The following is a 25832-nucleotide window of genomic DNA, read 5'->3' on the forward strand; positions in this document are numbered from 1 at the left end:
TTCTCTCGTTTCAATGTTATGTTGTAAGTATTGTGATACATATTGTAAATTATTTGTTTCCATAGTAGAATATGTTTCACTTTGTGCATATATTAGTTCATTTATTCAGCCCCCAGATTTGTTATCTGGTTTTGAAACCTTGTTTCCAGATTTTAAAAATTTTAAACACTATTATCATTTTTTGTATCTTCCCTATTGATACTGGTACAGATTCTTTTTTTTTTAATTTAATTTTATTAGTTTATTTTTTTACATGGAACTGAGGGTCAAACCCAGGAATGTAAAATTCCTGTCAGGAATTTTACACATGCTAGACAAGCACTCTGCCACTTAGCCATTACCATAGACCCAAGATTTCCTTTTAGAAATATTTCTAGTTTTCTGATAGGTGGATGCTAATCTTATAATGTGGGGGGAGGGGCATGGAATAAGTGAAGGAACTTTTGATTGGGCAAAGGGAAGGGGGTATGGGAATAGGAAAGATGGTGGAATGAGATGGGCAACCTTAGGTACCCTAGGTTCATGTACTACTTCATGAATGGTATGACCCTACTTTGTGCACAACCAGAGAAATGAAAAATTGTGCTGCATTTGTGTACAATGAATTGAAGAGCATTCTACTTTCATGTATAACTGATTAGAACAAATGAATAAAATTTTAAAAAATATTTCTAGTCAACAGATACGGTGGCCCATTCCTGTCTGTAATCCTAGTGACTCTAGAGGCAGAGGTAGAAGGATCACAAGTTTGAGATCAGCCTCAGCAACCTAGCAGGGCACTGAGCAACTTTGCAAGACCCTGTCTCAAAATAAAAAAGAGCTGAGGATGTGACTCGTGGTTAAGCATCCCTGAGTTCAATCCTTAGTACCAAAAAAAAAACTGTGTTATGTGTACATACAATGTGCACATGCACATTTCTAGGACTAGAATTGCAGGATTATATGAATGCTGAACTTTGTTTTTCATTTTACATTCCTACCCACAATAGAAGAGATACATAGAAGAGATCCTTCTAGATGCATATCATCTTTTTTTAATGTATAGTTTTATTATGGCTTTTAAAATAGTTTTTTTTAGTTATGCAGGACACTTCAATTTATTTTAACATAATTATATAAGCATGGAATATATCTTGTTCTAATCCACACCTCAGTACCTCAATACTTAGTATTGTCATGTTTTCATTTTTACCAGGTGAATGGATTTATAATCATTGCTTACTGTGGTTTTGATTTGTGTTCTTCTGATCACCAATGATACTTAATTCTTCACACATTTATAGAACATTTGTTTTTCTTCCTTTGTGAAATACCTGTTTATGTCTCTTGTCCAGTTTTCAGTTAGTCATGTTTTTTCCCTTCCCTTTTCTTCTTGTGCAGAAGGTGAAGTTTAGGGCTTTGAAAATGCTAGGCAAACACTCTACCATTGACCTATACTCCCAGCCCTGTGTTCTTTTTACTACAAATTTACCCAATATTCTTTATACCTAGGTTTATATTTTCCTATTTTTATTTTCCTCAGTTTTAGTCATTGGTGTGTGTATATTTAGTTATATAATTTTATCACATGTATGTCTATATTCATCACCAGGGTCAGCATACAAAATAAGTTTTATCACCACAAGATTCCTCAGGTTGTCTTTTTATGACTATATCCACCTCCAAATCTCCTTTCCCACTATTCATTCCTCATCCTGAAACCCTGCCCACCACTTATTTATTTTGTTTCTAACATTTTTTTTTTCTGACTGCAGGGCAGGGGTTTACCAGGGATTAACTCGGGCACTCGACTGCTGAGCCACATCCCCAGTCCTATTTTTTATATATTATTTAGAAACAGAGTCTGAATTGCTTAGTGCTTCACTTTTACTGAGACTGGCTTTGAACTTGCAATCCTCCTTCCTTGGCCTCCCAAGGCTCTAGAATTATAGGCATGCACCACTGTGCCTGGCTTGTTTCTAACACTTTGCTTTTCTTTTTTCTTTTAATATTTATTTTTTAATTGTAGTTGGACATAATATCTTTATTGTATTTATTTATTTTTATGTGGTGCTGAGGCTCCAACTCAGGGCCTTGTATAACACTTTTAAATAAATAAAATGTCTTTTAAATAAAATGTATTTAAATGAAAACCAAGAGCATGTAATCTTTTGGGATTGGCTTTTTTTCACTCAGCAAAAATCCTCAGATTCACCTAAGTTGTATCAATAGTTAATACTTGTTTATTGCTAAGTAGTATTCCATGGTGTGAATACCATAGTTTGAATCATTCACCATTGAAGGAAGTTTGCCCTGTGCATAGTTATTGTTACAATAAAACTTCAATTAACATATACAGGTTTCCATGTGAACAAGTATTTATTTCTCAGGGATAAATGTACATGGATACCAATTACTGTACTATACAGTAATTATATATTTGTGTGTGCTTTTTGATTTATAGCAAGTTTTTCTATTTTCTTGATGTTATATTTCTTTTTTTTCACTTATGTGCATTGCAAAATCTGTTACCACTTTATAACTTACCTTTTGCAGTGGGATGAAAAAGAAAAGACATCTAATTTTAATATAGTAAAAATTAATATCTTTTTATAGTCAGCACTCTTTTTATTTTGTACATAACATCTATTCATAGATCAAAAAGATATCTATATGTTTTTTACTAGTATTTTGATATTTTGATTTGAAATTTTTTAATTTATTTATTTTTGGTACAGAGGATTGAACCCAGGGAACCTTTACCACTGAGCTACATCCCTAGTCCTTTTTATTTTTGTTTTGAAACAGACTCTCGCTAAGTTGCTTTGGGTAGCCTTCAACTTGGTATCCTCCTGCCTTAGCCTCCCATGTTTCTGATACTACAGTTGTGTGCCACTGTTCCAGGCTATGGTGCTTTTTTGTGGGGAAGGGTTGCTGGGGATTGAACTCAGGGGCATTCAACTTCTGAGCCATATCCCCAGCTCTATTTTGAATTTTATCTAGAGACAAGGTCTCACTGAGTTGCTTAGCACCTTGTCGTTGCTGAGGGTGGCTTTGAATCCTCCTGCCTTCCAAGCCACTGGATTACAGGAGTGCACCACCATGCCCAGCCAGGCTATGATGCTTTTTAAAATCTTGGTTTTTTTAGTGTAGTATTGTTATGATTACACATATAATTGTATGATTACACATATAATTGAATCAGTACACACAAAAAAACATGTTACGTATTTTAAACTAATACAGCCATATAAAATGTCTTTACAATGAGTATTAAAAGACATTAGCTTTTTAAAAGACATGTAGCTTTTTGTTAAAATTTTAGGTACAGTTTTAAATTTTATTGAATAGGGCTGGGTTATGACTCAGCCGTTAGAGTGCTCGCCTAGCATGTGTAACGTTCTGGGTTCAATCCTTAGCTCCACATATAAAGACATAAAATAAAGGTATTGTGTCCACCTACAACTAAAAATAAATATTTTTGAAAAATTTTATTGAATATTCCTTGTTTTATAAAATCAGTCATTCATATTACAGAACAAAAGAAAATAAATTCGTCAGAAGATTCCTTTATTAAGATACCTTAATATATGTAAATTTGATAAAATGACTTAACTTATTAAACTTCTACACATGTATAGATGTAACTTACACATAGTTATTTGTGCTTCTCTCCCTCCTTCTCTTCTTCTCTATTAAGTTTTATCTTAGAATCATAGTAATCATAAATTTGTTTTTAAAAGTTCATGTTGTTATTTCATCTGCGTATTACTCTTTTTATTCTGAAAATTATTGAATTTTAGAACTATTAAGATATGTATTCTTTCCTCTAGCTCCTTATTTTACAAGCAAAATTAACTGAGTTACTAACAGGTGATGGACCTGCCCTAATAATGTTTCCCTGTGAGTAAGCTAGTGCCCTATGTATTTTCACACCATAAAATTCTGTTCATACCATAAAATTCTGTTCATACCATAAAATTCTGATATGACTTTGGGAGGATAAAAAAGTTGATTCAGTTTGACACCATTTCAATAAAAGTTGTTTTAATATATTGTTATGCTTAAACTATTTTTTTTTTCCTAATAGGCAAGGTCTTAGACCTATTCCTGAAGCAGAAATTGGATTGGCAGTTATTTTCATGACTACAGAAAATTACTGTGATCCTCAGGGCCAACCCAATACAGGTAAGTAAAGCATTATCTTATTGATTTCTTAGCAACATTATTATGTACATTGACGATAGATTATATGCACTTTAGAATTATACCTGCCAGGTATGACTGTATTCACTTTCCTTTAAAACTCAACAGTGTATTCATTTGTTTATTCATTCAATAAGTATTTCTGCCGTGTATTAATCACTGTTCTAAGATGTTGAAGATTCTAGTTGTGAATAAAGTAAAGAACAGCATTATTCCTGTGAACTTTTTACTCTGAAGGTCAAGATTCAAATAGTGAACAAGCAGAAAAACACACACACATGATTTCAGATAGGGCCATGTACAAAGAGGAAGGCAAAACAAGGTGATGTGATAGTGACTGGAAACAGGTTTTAGAGAGGTAGTCAGAGAAGATCTCATTGAAGACGTGACATTTGAGCTTCATGCATCCTGATTGACGAGAAAAGGCAACTATGTGTGAATCTGGCATAGAATCCCTCGCAGAAGGAACAGATCACTCTGGTGTGGAAAATGGATTACAAGGGTCCAAAATAGAAGTGAGGTTATCAGTAGAAAGCTATTGTGGCTATTGTGAAGGTACTCAGAGATGATCATTGTTATTCCTTTATTATATTCAGCCCTCTGTTTACCCAGGTTGTACATTTGAGAATTCTAACAAAAATTCTTCAGTCAAAAATATTTGGGAAACAAAAATATTGTATCTATTTTATCTATACTGATCATGTACATACTTTTTAAAATATTTTTTTAGTTGTACTTGGACCCAATACTTTAAAATCAATATTTTATTGATTTTTTTATGTGGTACTGAGGATTGAACCTAGCACTTCACACGTGCTAAGCGAGCGCTCTGCCACTGAGCCACAGTCACAGCCCTCAGGAGTTAATTTATAGTATACAGGAAGTTGTGTATAGGTTTTATGCAGTACTATACCATTTTATATAAGACTTGAGTATTTTGGATTTTAGTATACATGGGTGGGGGTGAGTGGAGAGTGCTAGAGCCAATCATCTGTGGATAATTAAGGATGAGTGTATATTCCTCTACCTTTTATCTCTTTTTTTATAAATAAATTGATACTGCCATTATAAAGATTATTCCTCTATTGTTTTCTTGCTTTTTTTACCTTAGAAATATTTTCATTTTTTCTCTCTAATCACTGCCTCTTCTTTGCCTAGCTACCAAAGCATTCAGTCTATATTCTTGTGCACATTTATTTGCTTTCTGGTTTCTTTCTATACTTATTTCATGAACAGTTATTGGTCTTTGGCTAATAGACAAGTTAGAGAACAGTATCATATCATTATTTGCTACGTGGGGGTAGGAGTATCATTTACACTGTAGTCCATCCAATGGCACCTATGCAGTTGGGCCATGTACCTTCTGAGTGCTCGACAATTTTAATTTAAATGGATAAGGAATGTGTTAAGCTACATTTTGGAAGATGTGAACCATTTAGGGCCTAATGACCAGGAATTGATTAGATGTGTAGGTCATTAATAATTACTAGTAGTAATAATAACTGCTGTCTTTTGAGGTGCAGATACCAAAGTTACCATTTTACATGCATTGCTACAGTTTAATTTGCAAAATAATCCTGTGAAGAAAGAGAATATCATATGCATTTTATAGATGAGGGAACTAATGTACAGAGAGTTTAAGAAATTAGCCAGTGGTCATATAGCAAGTAATTAATTCAAATTGACTCTTAGGTCAAAGCTGTTAAGACATTATTACACTGCAGTACAAAGGGCTTGTGTTTTCATGTTTGAAGTTTGGAGAAATGGTAGTGTGAGATGATTGGGAGCACTGACTAGAAACAATCAGGTGCAATATTACCTAATTAATCCTCTCAGCATGGCACAGTTTTAACAATTTTAAATGATCAAATGTCCATCTCCTGTCTAATAATTGTGATATTTTTCTTTCCACTTTTATGATTTATAGGATTAAAGACAACGACTCCGGGACCCAGCCTTTCACAAGGTTTGTCAGTCAATAAAAAACTAATTCCAGTGGCTTCAGTGAATACTACAGCATATGTAGCTGACACAGAATCAGAGCAAGCAGATACATGGTAAAGCTTCTTTGTTAAAAATTATTGCTATTTTATGAATAAGTTAATAGAATATTCAAGAAGTCAAGTCAGTGTCTTTAGCAAGTCATCTCTTAGGAGTTAAAGTCTGGGAGTATGAGATGCCAGGAAAAATCATACCTTAGGACAGGAATCAACAAATTTTCTGTAAAGGATCAGCAGTAAATATGGCAGTGTGAGCCACTGATTTCTATTATAGCTATTTATTTATTTATTTTTTATTGGTTGTTCAAAACATTACAAAGCTCCTGACATATCATATTTCATACATTAGATTCAAGTGGGTTATGAACTCCCATTTTTATCCCAAATACAAATTGCAGAATCACATCGGTTACACATCCACATTTTTACATAATGCCATATTAGTAACTGTTGTATTCTGCTACCTTTCCTATCCTCTACTATCCCCCCTCCCCTCCCCTCCCATCTTCTCTCTCTACCCCATCTAATTCATTTCTCTCCTTGTTTATTTTCCCACCCCTCACAACCTCTTATATGTAATTTTGTATAACAATGAGGGTCTCCTTCATTTCCAAGCAATTTCCCTTTTCTCTCCCTTTCCCTCCCACCTCATGTCTCTGTTTAATGTTAATCATTTCCTCCTGCTTAACTCTGCCATTGTGGCATGAAAGAAGTTAGAGACAGCCAGCATATAATTGAATGTGACTGTGTTCCAATAAAACTTCATTCAGAAAAAGAAATAACAGACCTGATTTGGCCTATGGGCTGTAATTTGTTAATTGCTGTCATAGGATAATTTGTTTCATACCTTACAAACATACATGGAAAACTAAAAGAATTATAGTACTTCATTTGTGACTGGTGAAATAAGTTTGAAACTTGGTAGTCTCCACTTATCTGCAGTTTCACTTGCTGCAATTTTAGTTACTTGTGGTAAACTGTGGTCCAAATGTATTAAATGGAAAACTCCTGAAATAAATAATTCGAAAGTTTTAAATTGTACTCGTATCTGAATAGCATGATGAAATCTTTTGCCATTCTACCCAGGATGTGAATCATCCCTTTGTTTAGGAAATTCACACTCAATATGCTACCCATCTGTTTGTTGGTCACTGGTAATCATAATGGTTATCAAACTGACTGTCTTGGTATTGCAGTACTTCTGTTTAAGTAATCCTTACATAGTATCCTCACTGTTCGTCACAATGCCTACATTATTCATCTTTTACTTCATCTCATCACATGAACATTATTCATCTCACATCACAAGAAAGCTGAGTACAGTACAGTATTTTGAGAGACACTCTATTTGTGTAACTTTTATCATAGTCTGCTGTCATAAATTATATTACTAGTTTTTATTTAGTCTCTTTATCTAATTTATAAAGTAAATTATCTTAGTTGTATATGTATAGGAAAAATGTTTATATAGTTTGGTACTACCATTGGTTTCATGCATTTATAGAAATGTCTTGAAATGTATCCCCTAAAAAGATGGGGATGGTACCATGTGTATATCTGTCTTGTATTATGATTTCGTATAGTTAAATATTATTTTAAATTTTTTAGATACTTGATAGGGTCTGCTAACTATCTGTATAGTTAATATTTGTCCATGAAGTTATTAATATTTGTCCATGTCAGTGGTTATTTGAAGAGGGATTGTAGGTTTGGTTTTATTTTTTAATGGATGGGATTAGCTATTTTGTATTCTATACTATTTTTCATTTACAATGGTGTATTTCAAATATTCCATATTGAAGTATTTATATTAATGTACTTAATGATATCATTATATTAGATCGTATTTATTTTAGTTTTTACTACCCTCATGTTTTATGTTGTGTCCAGATTTAACTTTTTAAAGGTTGGATAGAATCATATCAGTTCATCTAAAGTGATCTAAATACCCTATTATATGTGACACTATAATAATAGGAGTTTATTATAATTTTCCAGTTTTTATGAAGGTACTTTTACATAAAAATACTAAAAAAACATTTCTCAACAAAATAAAAATCACCTGGTATTATCAACTAGTTTCATTTATAATAGGATACTAGGTTGATATTCCTTGTTTACTTGACAGTCGTTTTGGTAGAACATGCCTCTACATATGTATTATAGAGGATGAAGAAGAGTAAGATACCAACCTTTTTCAAGGCACTTAGATGACAGAGGAGCTATTTTCTTGGGATAATATATTGCCCAAATTATTATCTAAATATAATCTTATAAAGTTATATTACAGTAGAACTATTTAAAGATCTTTGTTTCTACATAAAAGTTGCTGTGAACTTTACCTTCTGTTCTTTTGTTTTTCTACAGTATGTTTTTGAATGAAAGACCAAAAGAAATAAGTATCTCCAAGATGGAACAAGAAGTCAGAATGCTTTCACAAGAAACATTCACTGTACAGGAACCTTCCAAAACAAGCTCCAATAATAACAATATAGTATTAAATACTTTGGTTAGGACAAAAGTCCCAAACTATCAGCTTTCACCAACCAAATTCCTAGGTGTAAATAAAAGTAGAGATCGGTCTTCTCAACAGCAGCAGACAAACTCCATCAAAAACTACTTTCAACCATGTGCCAAAAAAAGGTATATTTTTAATAACAATTTTTTTCTTTTGCCTCTGAAAAAAATTAGCATTTTTTATTTTACTGTAGTAGAGTATTTGAGTCTGTTATGCTCTAGTGTGCTCCTTTGGAAATCTCTGGCCCCCTAGCTCCTTCACTCTAAGAAGTGCCCTAATTTCCTCCTTTATTAAGACCATTAGACAGATTCTTCTTCATCCTTCTTCTTCTGTACCTTAGCTTATCTGCTGTTTTGTTTGCTGCACTTCTTTTGAAGAAGAGTTTACTCACACCTGCATTCCAAAATCACCTTTTTTGCTTTTTTTCCCCTTGATAATCTCTCTCACAAGGTAAATCAAATTTTACCTTATTATATAATCTTTGATATTTCTCCTGTCTTCCCAAATGAATATTGTTGATCCTTATTTTCAGTGGCTTATCAGTCCTTCCTTTGCCATCTGTTTGTGTTGTCAGCTCCCTCCTTCAAACCCTGATCACCTAAATTACTACAAAAACCTCTTGAATAATCTGTGTGCCCAGTATCCTTACATTACTGTTAATAGTACATCACCTTTAACTCTTTAATACACTATAAATTCATTAAGCTTCTAGATAGTAGATACTCAAGTCTGTGTCTTCTGTGGACTTCAATACAATTTGCATGCACAAAGTTTTCAGTATTTATTGAGTGAGTAATACAGTATTGTATAGAATACTCTCAGTGATAGATTCACATAGTATATGCAGTATACAGTTTATGCCATGTTCTAGATTTAGCCACTCTTGTTTATTATTTTGAATACACCTCCCATTAACTCATAGGATTATATACCCAATTTAATTTTTCCCTGCCCACAAGTTCCCTACATTATAAATTAAGCTGTGATCTCCTGGCAGTAGGTCCTTTGTGTATTTATCTCCCTTTTCTTTAACTTTGATATAACGTCTGATTCTACTTCAGCAAAGAAGATAGAATTCTCCATTGCTTTAGGGTGGATAATTTATAGGGCCTGTAATTCCTATCAAAACAGAATGTATGTGAATTTGGTACTATTTTCAAATTCTTATTTGTTGATTCCTAGTGCTATTGTTAATAAAATCAGGATTACATTGTGAATTAAATGGAGTGACTGGTGAGTAGTGTCAAATTTAAAAAATTATGTAGCTGTGTTAATCTTTTGGTTTTGTTCTCTCTCTCTTTTTTTTTTAATCTAAGGGAAAGAGATGAAGAAAATCAAGAAATGTCTTCATCCAAATCAGCAAGAATAGAAATGTCTTGTTCTCTTTTAGAACAAACACAACCTGCTACACTCTCACTATGGAAAAATAAGGCAGAAAATCTATCTCAGAATGAGCTTGTGGACAAAAAATCAAATAACTTATTTACAGATGATGAAGATTTAGAATCCAGTGTGAAAAATTCTTCTGATAAATCTCTTTCTACAGAAAACCTTAGATCAATTAAAAAAAGAAAAGAAATTGATGATTTGGCCGTAGAAGATGAAATATCAAAACAGTTATTCAAGAGCATGAAACCAGAGTTAGAAAGTGAAGTAAAAGTTGAAAAACAAGAGGAAGAGTTCAATATAAGAAAGAAGTTAAGGATGGATATAGAAACAAATAATAATTTTAATAATGAAACAATACCAGAAAGCAGCAAAATATCTGTAAGTAACATTTTAAATGAAAGCTATTGCCAATAGTAACTTAGAATATTAAAAACTACTCTAGATTTTGCATTAACAGTATGAGCAGCTATTGTGTCTACTTGAAAAAGAAATTAATGTTTTGAACACCCAGTATGAAGCGTAAGAATTTGCTGTTCAGTAAGATAAGTGTAAAAATACAGTGGCTGTGCAGCAGGATAAAATAAATAAAAACAAATAAAACTATTATACATGATTGTTTTGGTAGACTTCCAAATTAGGCTATACTGTTATAAAAGATTTTCAGCCATGCTGGTAAGTTAGTGGATATTTTAAAAGAATAAACGGCACAGAAAGTAGAAGAAAGTTAGTAGAACAGAGCACTTTATCTACTAAGTAAATTTTTTAGATTAAAACATGTATGACATCACTAGGATGTTTTGTTATAAATTTTGTTCTTTAATATGCTTTTCTAGTTTTGATGAATGTTGGTAATTTATCTTACTTTAGCTCTTCATATTATTTTCTATTTCGTGTATCAGTAAGTCGACCAACTATTGTACTGATTAACTCATCAGATCAGAACACAGAACTGATGAAACAAAAATGTGAATTCTAAATGTCCTTTTGTGGACTAAGTGCATTAGAGTCACCTGGTAAGCTTTTTAAAAATATAATTCCCAGACCAAAAATCTTACACATCCTGATTCAGTACATCTGACTTCTGGCCCAGAAAAAAAAATTTTCTTCTTGGGTTAATTGAGAATTCTTTAAAAAAAATATATATATAATATATATATATATATATATATATATATATATATTTTTAGTTGTTGATGGACATTATTTTATTTATTTATTTATTTATATGCAGTGCTGAGAATCAAATCCAGTGCTTCATACATGCTAAGCAATCACTCTACACTGAGCTAAAACCCTGAGAATTATTTTTTTTATTCTTTTTTTTTCAAGTTGTAGATGGACACAATACCTTTATTCTATCTATCTTTATGTAATGCTGAGGATGGAACCCAGGTCCTCATGTGAACTAGGCAAGCACTCTACCACTGAGCCACAACACCAGCCCCATTAATTGAGATTTCTTTTGATATTTTTTAAAATTCTAAAATTAGTGGCTTAAATAAGATAGGGTTATTTTGGGCGAGGAGGAGGTTGTTTGTGTTTGTTTTACTTATATAAGAAGCCCAGAAGTAGATAATCAAACTTCTTTCCTAGAAGTAGATAATAAAACTCCTTTCCTAGCTGTTTGTCTTTTGGCTCTGACATTCTACTTTCCAGACATCAAGTTTACCTTCTGGGTGTTTTAGTTCATTTTCCCTGACTATAGTAGAATTCTTGAGTGAGTAATTTATAAATGAAAGAAGCTTATTTAGCTTATAGTTTCAGAGGCTAGATGTCCAAGGTTGAATAACTACATGGTAAGAGCTTAGTCCCGTGTCATAACATGGTAGAAAAGTAGAAATGTAGATGGGTCGATGTGGGAGAGACAAGAATTGAGGCTCAGCCTTGCTTTATAACAATCCACTGTTGAAATTACCAGTCCTGTCCCACAAGAGCAACGTTCTTCCCCTTCCCTCTTAATCACACTCATCTACTTAATGAGGTTGCTTAATATTATAAACATTTAGTCTTAAGAAAGATCCTATTTATATTATTTTGACCACATCTTTGTAAACTACTTTTCCTTACAGAACCTTTCCTCCTGTGTTTATTTCTGATTTTCTTTGACATTTTCTTTTTCTGTCTTTTTTTTTTTTTTTGGCGGGGGGAGGGGGAGGTGGACTTGTTTTCCTTTTCCTTTAATTTTGTGCCAAATTGGTCCCCGGATCACACTGCACACAGATCTGTGTGGAAATGGTTGTGGTTTTAGTTAATCACAGAATTCTTTGCTCCATCCTGTCTGACCACTAATGGATGTTTCGCTTTTGACTGCACATTGTCCCAGAGCTATTGTTACCCACCCCAGGCATTAGTCATTAGAGCACAGACAGAGAAAGAAAAGAACAAAGCACTATGCACTCTTGACATGGGAACCACTAAATAGTCTTTTCTGGACCAGAAAAGAACTTTCATTTACTATGTAAGGTTTATATGATATATAATATCAGGCAACATGATTATTCTATTTTGCTTATGATTCTACAACATAATTTATTTTATCTTATTTTACTGTTTCAAAATTCATGACATTCTAAATGAAAAATATAGTACAAGAACTTTGGAGAACAAATAGATATTTGATTATAACACACTTTAGGACATATTAAAAGTTAAATCATCACATTCTAGCACTAAATTTATTTTAATAAAAATCTAGGTACAAAACTGTTTTTGCTTTTGGTGTAAGTTATTTTTAAAAACTCTTTATTTAATTGCTAATTCATTTGTAGTTTTAATTAATCATATAAAGAAATCCCATATAACCTCATCCCATTTTCCCTAATTATTTGGACAGCTCAACCAACTACAGTATAGTATCACACCAGGAAATTAACATTAATGCCGTTAACCAACTTTACTCAATGGGAAGTTATTTTTAATTTTTTCTTTTTTATCATTTTAAGAATTAATTTGAATTTATGAAAGCTCATCAATAAAAGGAAAATAGGACAAATGATTTGTTGGTTATCCTACCATCCACAGACAACCATAAAATATGTTGGTATTTGTATAGTTTGAATCAACTGTTAATGCAGTTTTATTAATTTATATTATGTTCCTATTGTTGACTATTCTCAACGTACATAATTTATATGAATTTTGACACCTTCCAGTTCTTTGTTTCAATATTCATACTAAAATATCCTTACATTTATTTTTATTTTTATCTCATAATTTAGGAAATATACTTGAAGGTCATATGGCTGGGTCAGTATGAATATCTCAAAGTTTTTAGAAATGTTATTAATAACTTCTGTGAACACTATTTTTTATTTTAATTTTTAGCAAGAAAACAAAATGGGGAAGAAATGTGAGCTCAAAGAATCACTGTGGTCAACTAAAGAAGAGGTATCTGTAAGGAAATTCTTTTGTATTTGACGTAATTTTCATGAAAATTTGACTTACAAGGATCACATCTTATTAGTTATATTCTTAGGATTAAATATTGCTTTGAATTTTAAATTCTGGACTGTTTCATGATTGTGCCTCCTATGGAAATGGATAAATCATACTATAATCATGATATAGTGTAGTGCAAAGAAAAGCCTGGGTGTAATTCTCTTCTCTACTGCAAAGATAAGTGACATTGCACAAGCCATTTTCACATTTATGAACCTCAGGTTCTTTGTTTGTAAGATGAGGTTAATGCTTTTCTAGAGGGGTTGTTGTTATATCAAGTTCAATAACAGATTTATAAATATAATATTTATAAATTCCAAAAAAATTAGGGTATTATTATTTAATTGAGGTCCTTCTTATATTCTGTCACTATCAGATGATCCTTTTCTTCTGGCTTTTCCCATTTTTCTTTTTTTCCTGTTTGTGACTATCTTAGACATGGTGGCAACTTTCATATGAATTATATAGTTCAGCAATTAAAAGAATTAAGATGGTTAGCCTTCAGCAGCTCTAACAATGCTGACCACTGAACAATTGAATGATAACAGGAAAAATCTTCAGATTTAGTAACTATTGACCTAGAATTTAAAAATACCTCATTTAATAAGGTATTATATTCAGAATTAATGATTAATTTTTTTGAGATATAAAAAATAACAAACTATTGAGACTTCAACAGTTTATAGATGAGAACATAGAATGTTTTCAAAGTTATAGAATCATTTTCTGGTTTTGAAATAGATGTTTTGATTTCAAATACAAAATTCAGGTACAAGAAATAAACCCCTCTTACTGTTTTGTTTTTCAAGTATTTTAACTTTTTTCTGTATATACCCAAATAACAAATAATTTTCTTTTTCCTTCTTATTTCTTCTAATTTATCCATTTTAACCCCATTTAAGAACAGTGATGACCTTCAGGACAATAGTGAGATGCTTCCAAGAAAGGTGTTACTGACTGAATTTAGATCATTGGTGGTTAATAATTCCACTTGCAGAGATCCATGTGTGGTGAATTATGATTATGGTCAAATAAAGAATTTCAAGAAATTCAAGAAGGTAGGTGTTTCTTTAACTGTGTCACAAGAGGGCAATGTTTGAAATGTTTTTAGAAATACCAGTGGCATTAAATAGTAATAAAAACAGTATGTTGAAAAATGATGCTGGTTTCTCCCACTTTAAAAAAAAATAAGAAGGACTAAACTAATAATTAATATATAGAACACCTAAAATGACAAAGATTTTATCAAGACTGAATTCTTTTTAGGTTGCTATTTACCTGGCATGTCCCATAAATACTAAGGATTTATTACTTATTTCCTAAAGTACAGTAATATCAGTGTACTTGATATGAAGTTTACATAGGATTTTTTTTTTACCCCTTTGTTTTTGAACAACTAAAATTTCAACTGAAAGTATAAATTGTTTCCATCTTCAAAATGCCCTGATAAGGAACTATAAACTGAAAAGTTTTGAAAAGACTTAAAATTTTAATCAGTGTTAGAAAGGGTGTAAACCTTGAAATCTTTGAAACAAAATACAGTGCTTTAAATTATAGTGTGTGTTCACTTTGGTTGCTTCAATTGCTAGATGATAACCTAAGGCCATTTGTAAATAAAAACTACAAACTAAAACTTTTAAATACATAAATACCAGTGACATGTCTAAATCTTGATATGGTAATAACTAGAGAAAAAAAAAACAGGTAAAAGCAGATGAGTCCAATAACAGTTTCCTTTGTCTCATTTGTAGGATCTAAACATCTTTGAAAGTTGTATAATCTTTGCTTTTTAATCTTTTTTTTATGGTCATCTTAATTTACTAACATGTTTAACCTCACTGCTGTTATTAACAGGTCATATTTCCTGGAGCAGGAAAGCTTCCACACATCATTGGAGGATCAGATCTGATAGCTCACCATGCTCGAAAGAATACAGAATTAGAAGAGTGGCTTAAGCAGGAAATGGAGGTTTGTACAAAATAAGGCCTCAAAACTTTTTGACTTGCATTTCAAGTCCTTTGCGGTTTTCTTAGAGCAGATTTCTTCTTCTTAAAACCAAACTTAAGTGACCTAAGGTCATTCAAAAATGTATTTCTAGAATACAGGGTATTAATATTAATCTGTGACATTTCCTTAAGGGAATTCTGTATTTATTTTTATATAATATTTTTAGTTGTATATGGAAACAATGCCTTTATTTATTTTTATGTGGTGCTAAGGATTGAACCCAGTGCCTCACATGTGCTATGCAAGCACTCTACCACAGAGCTACAACTCCAGCCTCTAGATTTATTTTTATTGCTTAAAAAAAGTAGGACTTAAACAGATGAAAATATAACGTAAAGGGGGATAAAAGACTTAAGTCACAAAAATCTTAAAGGAAACTAAAGAATAATAATTAAAAGGTTGGCCATATATTCATATGGAAAATTATATATAATATATCAATGATGTAATATATAAATGAAATGTCCTTTTTATATCTAGAAATTGTGTTTCAACAGTTCTGCAATTTTCTCATTATTTTCTTGAACATTACCCTTTCCTTTATCCATATCTCTTTCTAGAACTTTAATTTGAAATAAGTTAAATTTTCTCACTGTCTTTCTCTGTTTGTTTCTCTGGATAATATTTTGATAATTTATTCAGATTTTCTTCCAGTTTACTATTTTTGTCTTTAGCTCTGGTTAGTATTGCACCCATTCATTGAGTTTTAAATTCAGTCTATTTCATTTTTTCATTATTAGAACTATGTTTCTTTCTTTTCTAAATCTTATTCTCTGCTGGTGTGTTTGCCTAATGATACCAAAGTGTTTCTTGATCTGTTTTTTTGCTCATAGGGTATTTTATTTCTGAGTATATCATTTGTGATCTTTGTATATGAACAGATCATTTTCCTCAAAATGTAATCTGTAGGATTTTCTGAATCCTAAACTCAAATTTAGGACTAAGATAATGCTTATGTCTGCCAGACCTGCGCGCCCCCACCCCCCCCACACACATACACACTTTTTTTTTGGAGTGCTGGGGATCAAACTCAGGATATCCTGTGTGCTAGGCAAGCACTCTATGCTACGCTACATCCCTAGTCCTAACTTTTAAGTTAAAATCTCTTCTTGTGATTGTTTTAGGTCACTCAAGTGTTTGTATATATTTACAGTAGAACAAGTGACAGCCAACTTGTCATTATAAACTTCAAGTGAGGGTTGGGGTTGTGGCTCAGCGGTAGAGGTCGCATCTAGCATGCACGAGGCCGTGGGTTAAAACTAAATAAATAAATGTGATATTAAAAAAAAAATACTTTAAGTGAGATTTTCATTCTTTCTTTCACCAAGTGCCAAAGTCAAAATAGGCAAGTTTTTTACCATCTCCTATTATTTCTTTTTCTCCCTATAGTACTGGGATCTGTAAAGTCCCTTAGGTTATCTTTCATATCACTCATATCCCATGCAGATATCAAATGAGATCAAATTTTTCTTGGTTTACAGATGAGGGCAAAAGCTGACTCTAGTACTTGTTAACTTGTCAGGGTTCCTTTTCTTGCTTTATTGTGGGCATAGTGTACCTTTAGTGATTCATTTTTAAAAACACATTTTTTAAATCAGGGATTTTTTTTTTTTTTTTTTTTGGTGGAAGAGGGCTGTACCATCCCTGGAAGTATTGCAGTACCAGGTCACTATGTGACAGAGATATCTCCTTTTCCATCTCCTATTTTCAAAAATCCATTTAATATGATGTCCTCTAATAGAAGACATATCACATATTCGACTAACCAGAACAGATATTACATTCATTTTAGACAAAGGCCAAGAAATACTGAAGTTATTTTGTATAAGGGTTAGGAAGGTTTCTCATAAAAGTAAAGATATTAGGAAGATCACTCACAAGATTTATTGTCAAAAATTAAAGAATGGAAGTCATATCCACTCTTCTTTTTTGAAATAATAATTAGCTTTATGATTTTATAGCTGTGCATTCTTTATTTATTTATTTATTTTTATTGTTGGTTGTTCAAAACATTACATAGTTCTTGATATATCATATTTCACACTTTGATTCAAGTGGGTTATGAACTCCCATTTTTACCCCGTATACAGATTGCAGAATCACATCAGTTACACTTCCATTGATTTACATATTGCCATACTAGTGTCTGTTGTATTCTGCTGCCTTTCCTATCCTCTACTATCCCGCCTCCCCTCCCGTCCCCTCCCTCTTCTCTCTCTACCCCCTCTACTGTCATTCATTTCTCCCCCTTGTATTATTTTTCCCTTTCCCCTCACTTCCTCTTGTATGTAATTTTGTATAACCCTGAGGGTCTCCTTCCATTTCCATGCAATTTCCCTTCTCTCTCGCTTTCCCTCCCACCTCTCATCCCTGTTTAATGTTAATCTTCTTCTCGTGCTCTTTGTCCCTACTCTGTTATTAGTTACTCTCCTTATATCAAAGAAGACATTTGGCATTTGTTTTTTAGGGATTAGCTGGCTTCACTTAGCATAATCTTCTCTAATGCCATCCATTTTCCTCCAAATTCTATGATTTTGTCATTTTTTAATGCAGAGTAATACTCCATTGTGTATAAATGCCACATTTTTTTTTTATCCATTTGTCTATTGAAGGGCATCTAGGTTGGTTCCACAGTCTTGCTATTGTGAATTGTGCTGCTATGAACATCGATGTAGCAGTGTCCCTGTAGCATGCTCTTTTTAGGTCTTTAGGGAATAGACCGAGAAGGGGAATAGCTGGGTCAAATGGTGGTTCCATTCCCAGCTTTCCAAGAAATCTCCATACTGCTTTCCAAATTGGCTGCACCAATTTGCAGTCCCACCAACAATGTACAAGAGTACCCTTTTCCCCATATCCTCGCCAGCACTTGTTGTTGTTTGACTTCCTAATGGTTGCCAATCTTACTGGAGTGAGATGGTATCTTAGGGTGGTTTTGATTTGCATTTCTCTGACTGCTAGAGATGGTGAGCATTTTTTCATGTACTTGTTGTTTGATTGTATGTCCTCCTCTGAGAAGTGTCTGTTCAGGTCCTTGGCCCATTTGTTGATTGGGTTATTTGTTATCTTATTGTCTAATTTTTTGAGTTCTTTGTATACTCTGGATATTAGGGCTCTATCTGAAGTGTGAGGAGTAAAGATTTGTTCCCAGGATGTAGGCTCCCTATTTACCTCTCATTGTTTCTTTTGCTGAGAAAAAACTTTTTAAACTATCTTTTGCATTTTCTGTTCCCATATCTCTCTCTCTCTCTCTCTTTTTTTTTTTTTTGGTTCTCTTTATTATGTGAAGTAGCTTTATTATTTTCTTTCATCTTTAGTTGTTCAAAATGAAATGTTTTAAACAGACATTCTCTTTGCTAAGCAAAGCATCTTGTACAGTTTTATTTGGGTGTTACATTCTAAAGCCAGTGAGTAAGGCAAAAATTGAGTGTAATCAAAATTATTCATAACCCTCCTAGCATACCCTTAGCCAACAGAATTGCCCTGGTGCCTATCAGTGAAATAATCAAAAGCACATTGCATGTCCCACATAGCTTCTGTTACCTGGAAACACTGAGTCAGAAAAAGGAAGGACTCAACCGGAGTTGTGTGCTGCTTTTATTGAAAAGCTAAGCTAGCTCTCTTCCGAGATTTGAATTAAATAGCCTGTATTGGGAGTGCATTCTGTCCCAAAAGAGAATAACCAAGCGTTTTAGGTTGGTCATTTCACTTATCAAGAATCCTGGAACTTATGCCTTTGATCATTATCTGTTCTACTTCTTCACCTCCTGTGACAGTAGACCCTTTCTAACAGACTGCCAGCAATGTTTTCCCTTCTCAGGCTACCTTTTCCCCAAATTTGGTACCTTGGCAAGAATTTTCAGATGTGGCCAGTTCTATACCCCTTTTTAATAGGTTGGGACAGCACTGGTAATGATGTGCATTAAAATCTTTTGGTTCTTTACACAGCTGTATTTTTTTAGTATGTGGTGTAGGATTGTACTCAATTCATTACTGCAGTTGTTTTGTTTGGTTGGTTGGTTTGGGGATGGGAGAGGAATTGGGAAAATTTCATTAGGAATTAGAGGTGCTTCTGTGTTCTAGCATTTATACCATTGACTTTCTTTTTTTGCTAGAGCGAAAGCACCTGGGGAGGATTTACTCTATAAAGCAAGTTTTCTTCTGCTGTGTGTCTACTTCATATATACATAAATATCATATTGTATCTTACTTCCCTAAGTTTGCCCCACTACTACTTTTTTCCCTTCTCACAGGATTAGGTAGGGATTGAACACAGGAATACCACTGAGCCACATCACCAGCCACCACCACCCTTTTTAAAAATATTTTTTAAATTTGTTATAATTAGTTATACATGACAGTAGAATGTCTTTTAACACTTCATACATAAGTGGAGTATAACTTCTCATTTGTCTGGTTGTACATAATGTTACACAGGTCATGTAACCATACAGGCCCATAGGATAATAATATCTGATTCATTCTACTGTCATTCCCTATCCCCATGCCCCCTCCCCTCCCTTCACTCCTCTCTGTCTAGTCCAAAATTCCACTGCCCTTTATTGTGAATTACCATCTGCATATCAGAGAAAACATTCAGCCTTTGGTTCTTTGGGATTGGCTTATTTCACTTAGCAAAATATTCTCCACTTCCAATCCAGAGTACTGAATTTTCATTTAGTAAAAGAATTCTGCTGGAATGAACATTTAAAAGTTCAGCAAGCTAGCAATCTATGTTGGTTGCCTTTCAGAGCAGTTGGCTGGAGAAAGTTGTTTAATTAGCAATTTTGCAATAATAATCTTAGCATGAAGTGAAAATAGAAACTGTTGAATGGGAGAGATGTTGAAGAGGCAAGATTTATAGTATCTCAGATGTGGAAATCATAAAGACAGATTACCAAAACCTGTTAACAGGGCTGGGGTTGTGGCTCAGTGGCATAGCTCTTGCCTGGCACATGTGAGGCACTGGGATTGATCCTCAGCACCACATAAAAATAAATAAACAAAAAGATATTGTGTCCATGTATAACTAAAAAAAAATTTTAAAACCTGTAAATATAATAATTCTTTAAATTCACTACTAAGCAAATGTTTGAAATTCTGTTAACTTTGACAGGTACAAAAACAACAAGCTAAAGAAGACTCTCTGGCTGATGATCTCTTTAGGTAAATTATTGATTCACCTTTCTTATATACCTTTGAGAGATGTGTATAAAAAATTAGTTTTGTTCACAGAGATTAAAAATCTGTTTCTTCTTAGTCCCTCACCTAAAGAATATTATTTTACATATATATTTCTTTTTATTATTTTCACCTCAGTAAACATAATTATGTTTACTGGATATACCATCAAGGTTTGGAGTTGATTAAATTGTAGTATAAGATATAGAAAAAAATTGTATGGGGCATTTAGGCAAAATGAAGTTTATACTGGGTAAATTTGTGACTTGCTTAAGCTCTGAGAAGAATTATGAATGAATGGGTTTGAATTTAGAAGTAAATGCCAAACCACATGTTTAGTTTTAATGGGCACATAAATAAAAACAAAGAATGGATTAGGATTTCAGAGGAGATCATTCAAGTTCAGGGTGGTATGGCCATAGGCTGGATTAAGATTTCAAAGCAAGTTTTTGTGAGAGGCTTTAGGAGAGGTAAAATGGGTGATTATAATATAATCTGATTTAACACATTTTCACCATTTGTGGAGGCCCAACAAACCTTATAATAATTGCCTCTCAAAAACTAATAAAATACTATATAGATGGTACCTGCTGGCTAACAGAGAATAACATTTTCCCAAACTTACTTAAATACTATATTTTTAAGTATTTTGCAGCCAATTTTATGATTCTCTAATTTCACATTTGACATTATAAATGGCTGATAAAAATGTTGACAAACAATACTGATTTTTCATAAGTAATCAAATGAGACTATCTGGTTTCCCAGGTGTATTTACTTCATGGCTACAGGAGAAAACTTTGTTAAAAAAAAAAAAGTAATTATATTTAGGTTGATTATGCTCTTTTGTGTGAATGTTGCACTTTAATTTGAGGAAAGGCAGATGTGGGACCTATTTTGATGCTATACTAGATTTTTAATATCTTTAATTATTTTAATGCTTTAAACAATTTTTTGTTATTGGTGATACTTGTCTTTTACTAAATATTCATCAAAGCAATATCAAGAGAAAAAAACAAATAAAAATGTATTTGTTTTCTGATTTGGAGGACAAAAATTACCATTTTCATCTAATTTGTCAAAGTGTGGCTGTAGTTGGAAATCCCTTTAACTTTAAAGGCAAAAGAAATGGGATCACTTATCTAAATGAACACCATTTCTTATTTTGCAGATACAATCCTAATGTAAAAAGGAGAAGATAATTGAGAACTTTAAAAGGAAGCTGTGGAAACAGATTTCCTAACAAGCATTTACTTCATGCTAACAGGGATGTCTCAATGGTGTATAGCAGAGATTTAAGTCCAAAGTACTCCATGTCCTAAATTTATTAAATAAAGTGCCCAAAACTCCATTTGTTGTGTATGGTAATGAATATAGTTTGTTCTGTTTTCATGCTTTTGTCATTTCATTCTCATGATAATTTTTTTCTATTTTTAAAATGTTTACTTTTTATTCAATGGTTAATATAAACATAGTCCAAAATCTTAAAAGTACATAAGGGTAAGGACAGTGTCCCTTTACTATCCATCTAGCTATTACAGAAAAAATCCATGATACTCATTTCTTGTGAGTCTTTCCAGATTTTTAATTTCTGTTCAAATTCCTATGATTGTCATTTTTGTTCATTCCTATACAGATGACAGCATTACACAGTGTTGCACCTTGCTCTTCACCTAATGTATTTGAAGATCTTAAACATATCAATGTAATTTTATAATTTTTTTCTTTTATACTGACTGAAGGCTTCCTGGTTCATGCAAGTTTTGCCACCCTATTAATATTACCTTTTTTTAGGTTAAGAGTATAAGATGCATAAGTTAGTACATATAGTATCGAGATCTTATGAAAGATTCAGTGTTCATATGCAGTCAAAAAAGAAGTCACCACATTTAAGTGTTTGTCCATGATACCCTTTGACCTGCCCTGAGAATATACTCTTTTTTAATGGAGATAGTTTATAAACATCATAGGTCTTTGTTTTATTCTCACCTTTCATTTTACTTTCAAATTCTTTTGTTTAGGAAGCATTATTAAACATGCAAAGCACTGCCCTCTACAACACTGAAAGAACTCAAAGATTAAAAATTAAGGGTCTGTATTTGGACCTGATGGTCTGTTGTTAAGACTCTTTTATAAGTTTTTTAAGTGGATGGACGTGTTTCCCACTGTTTTGCACCATTCCATCTTTATAATATGGTTCTGAACAACTTGAGTCACAGACTTGCTTAACTGGGGTTTGTAATTTTCCCCCTGGCTTTGTTGGGAACTCCTCTTTTCTAACTCTTTTATGTGTTTTAGGAGAAAGAAGGAGAGGGATAATGCACCACTTTTCTTCATTAGATGAATGGGAACTGTGACCAGCCCCAATTCTACCCTAAGGATTTAGGTGCTAAGGATCAGTTTAGCTTCCCAATGGCAGGGAGGAAGTGATCTGTCTTTGGCCACAATCTGACAATTACCATTCCCCAGCAGGCTTCATGCCAGTGGCACACCCTCTTCTCAGGGCACAGCTTACTTACTATTCAGGATTATATTTCCCCCCAGACTTCTTCCTGATTCTTTAGCTAAGGCTTTGTGGTTGGTCACACTGGAAATCTACATCTGATTATCTGAATTAGGATCATGACCCAAATTCCTTAAGAGACTGAAGCAAATTGGGACCTGGATAATGTCTTCTCAAGGCTCTGTATAACTTCCATTTTGAATGCTTTTGCCTTTTTTGTCAAACAGATGACTCAAAGTTTATAAGAATAAAAGTATTGAATCAGACCACTTCCCTTTAAAGATGATGATAGCTAGTACGTAAATGTGTTGGAAGGTATTTTACTGCTTTGAACTGTAGAATTGAATTGCTTCTTGATCTGGCACTATCCAGGCTAGCCTCCCAAACTAGGAGAACAGCACTTCTTTAAAAGGAAGCATCAGCTTTCTTAGCAAGTTGAGAGAATTTAAACATCAGGATAAGAGGTGTGGATTTTATTCCATAGAAAGTGGGGGAGTTGTTGACACTTTCCAAACAGGAATTTCAAAATAGGTGTGCTAATTTTACATAAGCTGTATGAGGAAATGGAAGACACAGACATTTCTACACTGAATACTAACTGAAGAAACTAATCACTATCTTAGTCAGGAAAAGATTATAAGGAGTTAGAAGTTTAAAATGGTTAGACTTGGAGCAGGTTCTAGTCAGGGTCTTCATTTAAAATTCCAGGAAAATTTTTGAACAGACCTATGTAAGTAATTGTTACCTCTGAGGCCTCAATGGAGTCCCAAGTTCAACAATAGCTCCATGTACCTATGATTTAGAGAGAAGGAAACTCCAGTTAAGAATCAATACTACTAATCAGTTTTCTGGAGAAACAGGAATGGAACAATGCTACTGCCATGACTTCCCTTATAATTAGAAATAGCAAAAGGGACAAGAAGCTGGTTTCACCTTCCCTCTATTTGCCAGAACCTAATTAACCAATTTTTGCAAGTTCAGACTATTTGCAGGTAGAACTCTTGTAGCTGCAAGGGAGTCAGTCACATAGTTTATAAGCTTTCTTGGCCTTCCTAGAGAATGGAATGGGGTGAGCCAACCTACAATTTCTACTATAGGCATAATGATCAATTAAAAAATTGTTGAAATAGTCTAGGATATTGTGAACACTTTAATTGGATTTTTTGTTTAATTTTTTATTCTTTTTAGTTATATATGACAGTAGAATGTATTTTGACATATCATTACATGTAGTATTAACTTTCCATTTTTGTGGTTGTACATGATATGGAGTTAAACTGGTCGTGTATTCATCATATAAGAACATAGGAAAGTCATGTATGATTCAGTCTACTGTCTTTCCCATTCCCATTCATCTTCCCTCCCTCCCCCCTGCATCCAATCTGGTGAATCTCCACTTCTCCCTTCCCCCTGCCTATTATGAGTTAGCATTCACATTGGAAGCTATATATGAATTATGGGTTTGTTTGAGTCATCATAAGGCAGGGAGTTTGCTTTTCTGGGAACTCCTGGGTGAAATTCCCCAGTTTGAGAAAGCCCAGATCATGCTGGCGCCCTGCCTTAGCTCACAGCCCTAGGTTCAAATGAAGTCGCCCAGAGATGGGCATAACCTGCCAAGCCCCAAACAACTTGTTTTCCCCATTTTCACCCTGTTTTCCTAAAGAAGCTTCTCACTGAATCCCTTTGGTGTTTCACTATAAATAAAGCATTCTTAGCACAACATGTTGAACATTCTTTCATATATTTGTTGATCGATTGAATTTCTTCATCTGTGAAGTGTCTGTTCAGTTCCTTAGCCCATTTATTGATTGGGTTATTAGTTTTTGGTGTTTTTTTTTTATTTTTTATATTTGTTTTAATTAGTTATACATGACAGTAGAATGCACTTTGATACATCATGTATAATGGAATATAACTTCTCATTCTCCTGGTATACATGATATAAAATCCCACAAGTCATATGGTTTTATATGTACATAGGGTAATAATATCTGAGTCATTCTACTATCCTTACCCTCCTACCTCCACCCCTCCCTTCACATCCCTATACCTAAAGTAACTATTCTTAGATGAATGGATAAAGAAACTGTGTTACATATACACAGTGGAATATTACTTAGCATTAAAAGAGAATAAAATTATGGCATTCGAAAGTAAATGGATGGAGTTGGAGAATATTATGCCAAGTGAAATGAGCCAATCCCAAAAAATCATAGGCCAAATATTTTCTCTGATAAGTGGATGCTGATCCATAATGCAGTGGTGTGGGTCGGGAATGGAGGAACTTTGGGTAAAGGGGAGGGAGGAAAGATGGTGGAATGAAATGGGCATTGTTACCCTAGGTACATGTATGACTGCACATATGGTGGGATGCTACATCCTGTACAGAGAAATGAAAAGTTGTGCTACAATTGTGTACAATGAATCAAAATACATTCTGCTGTCATATATACCTAACTAGAATGAATAAACAAATTTTTAAAAAATAAAGTAACTATTCTCCCTAGTCCCTTCCTCTTTGTAAAATAGTATTCTCATATCAGAGAAAACATTTGTCTTTTGGTTTTTTGTTTATTTGTTTATTTTTAGTTGTAAATGGACACAATAACTTTAT

At 33.2% G+C, this 25832-nt stretch overlaps 1 protein-coding gene and 1 pseudogene across 7 annotated transcripts in view; one reads left to right on the top strand and one right to left on the bottom strand.

Annotated features, from left to right (window-relative positions):
- Nucleotides 1–22066, top strand: part of Nbn (nibrin) — a 38189-nt gene extending 16123 nt beyond the window's left edge. For 4 of the 7 annotated variants that reach the window (XM_078016937.1, XM_078016934.1, XM_078016936.1 and 1 more), the window contains 9 exons: nt 4070–4167; nt 6113–6242; nt 8553–8828; nt 10020–10470; nt 13417–13485; nt 14433–14588; nt 15385–15498; nt 20651–20700; nt 21887–22066. In XM_078016937.1, coding sequence (XP_077873063.1) covers nt 4070–4167; nt 6113–6242; nt 8553–8828; nt 10020–10470; nt 13417–13485; nt 14433–14588; nt 15385–15498; nt 20651–20700; nt 21887–21917 — 1375 coding nt within the window. In that variant the 3' untranslated portion in view covers nt 21918–22066. Of the gene's footprint in view, nt 1–4069; nt 4168–6112; nt 6243–8552; nt 8829–10019; nt 10471–13416; nt 13486–14432; nt 14589–15384; nt 15499–20650; nt 20701–21886 lie in introns of those variants that run through there. The other 3 variants (XM_078016935.1, XM_078016938.1, XM_078016939.1) reach the window with 3 other exon arrangements.
- On the bottom strand, nt 17166–17345 carry LOC120883847 (U2 spliceosomal RNA; annotated as a pseudogene).
- Nucleotides 22067–25832: the final 3766 nt, after the last annotated feature.

This window comes from Ictidomys tridecemlineatus, chromosome 7 (genome assembly GCF_052094955.1).
Source record: "Ictidomys tridecemlineatus isolate mIctTri1 chromosome 7, mIctTri1.hap1, whole genome shotgun sequence".
Lineage (NCBI taxonomy): Eukaryota > Metazoa > Chordata > Mammalia > Rodentia > Sciuridae > Ictidomys > Ictidomys tridecemlineatus.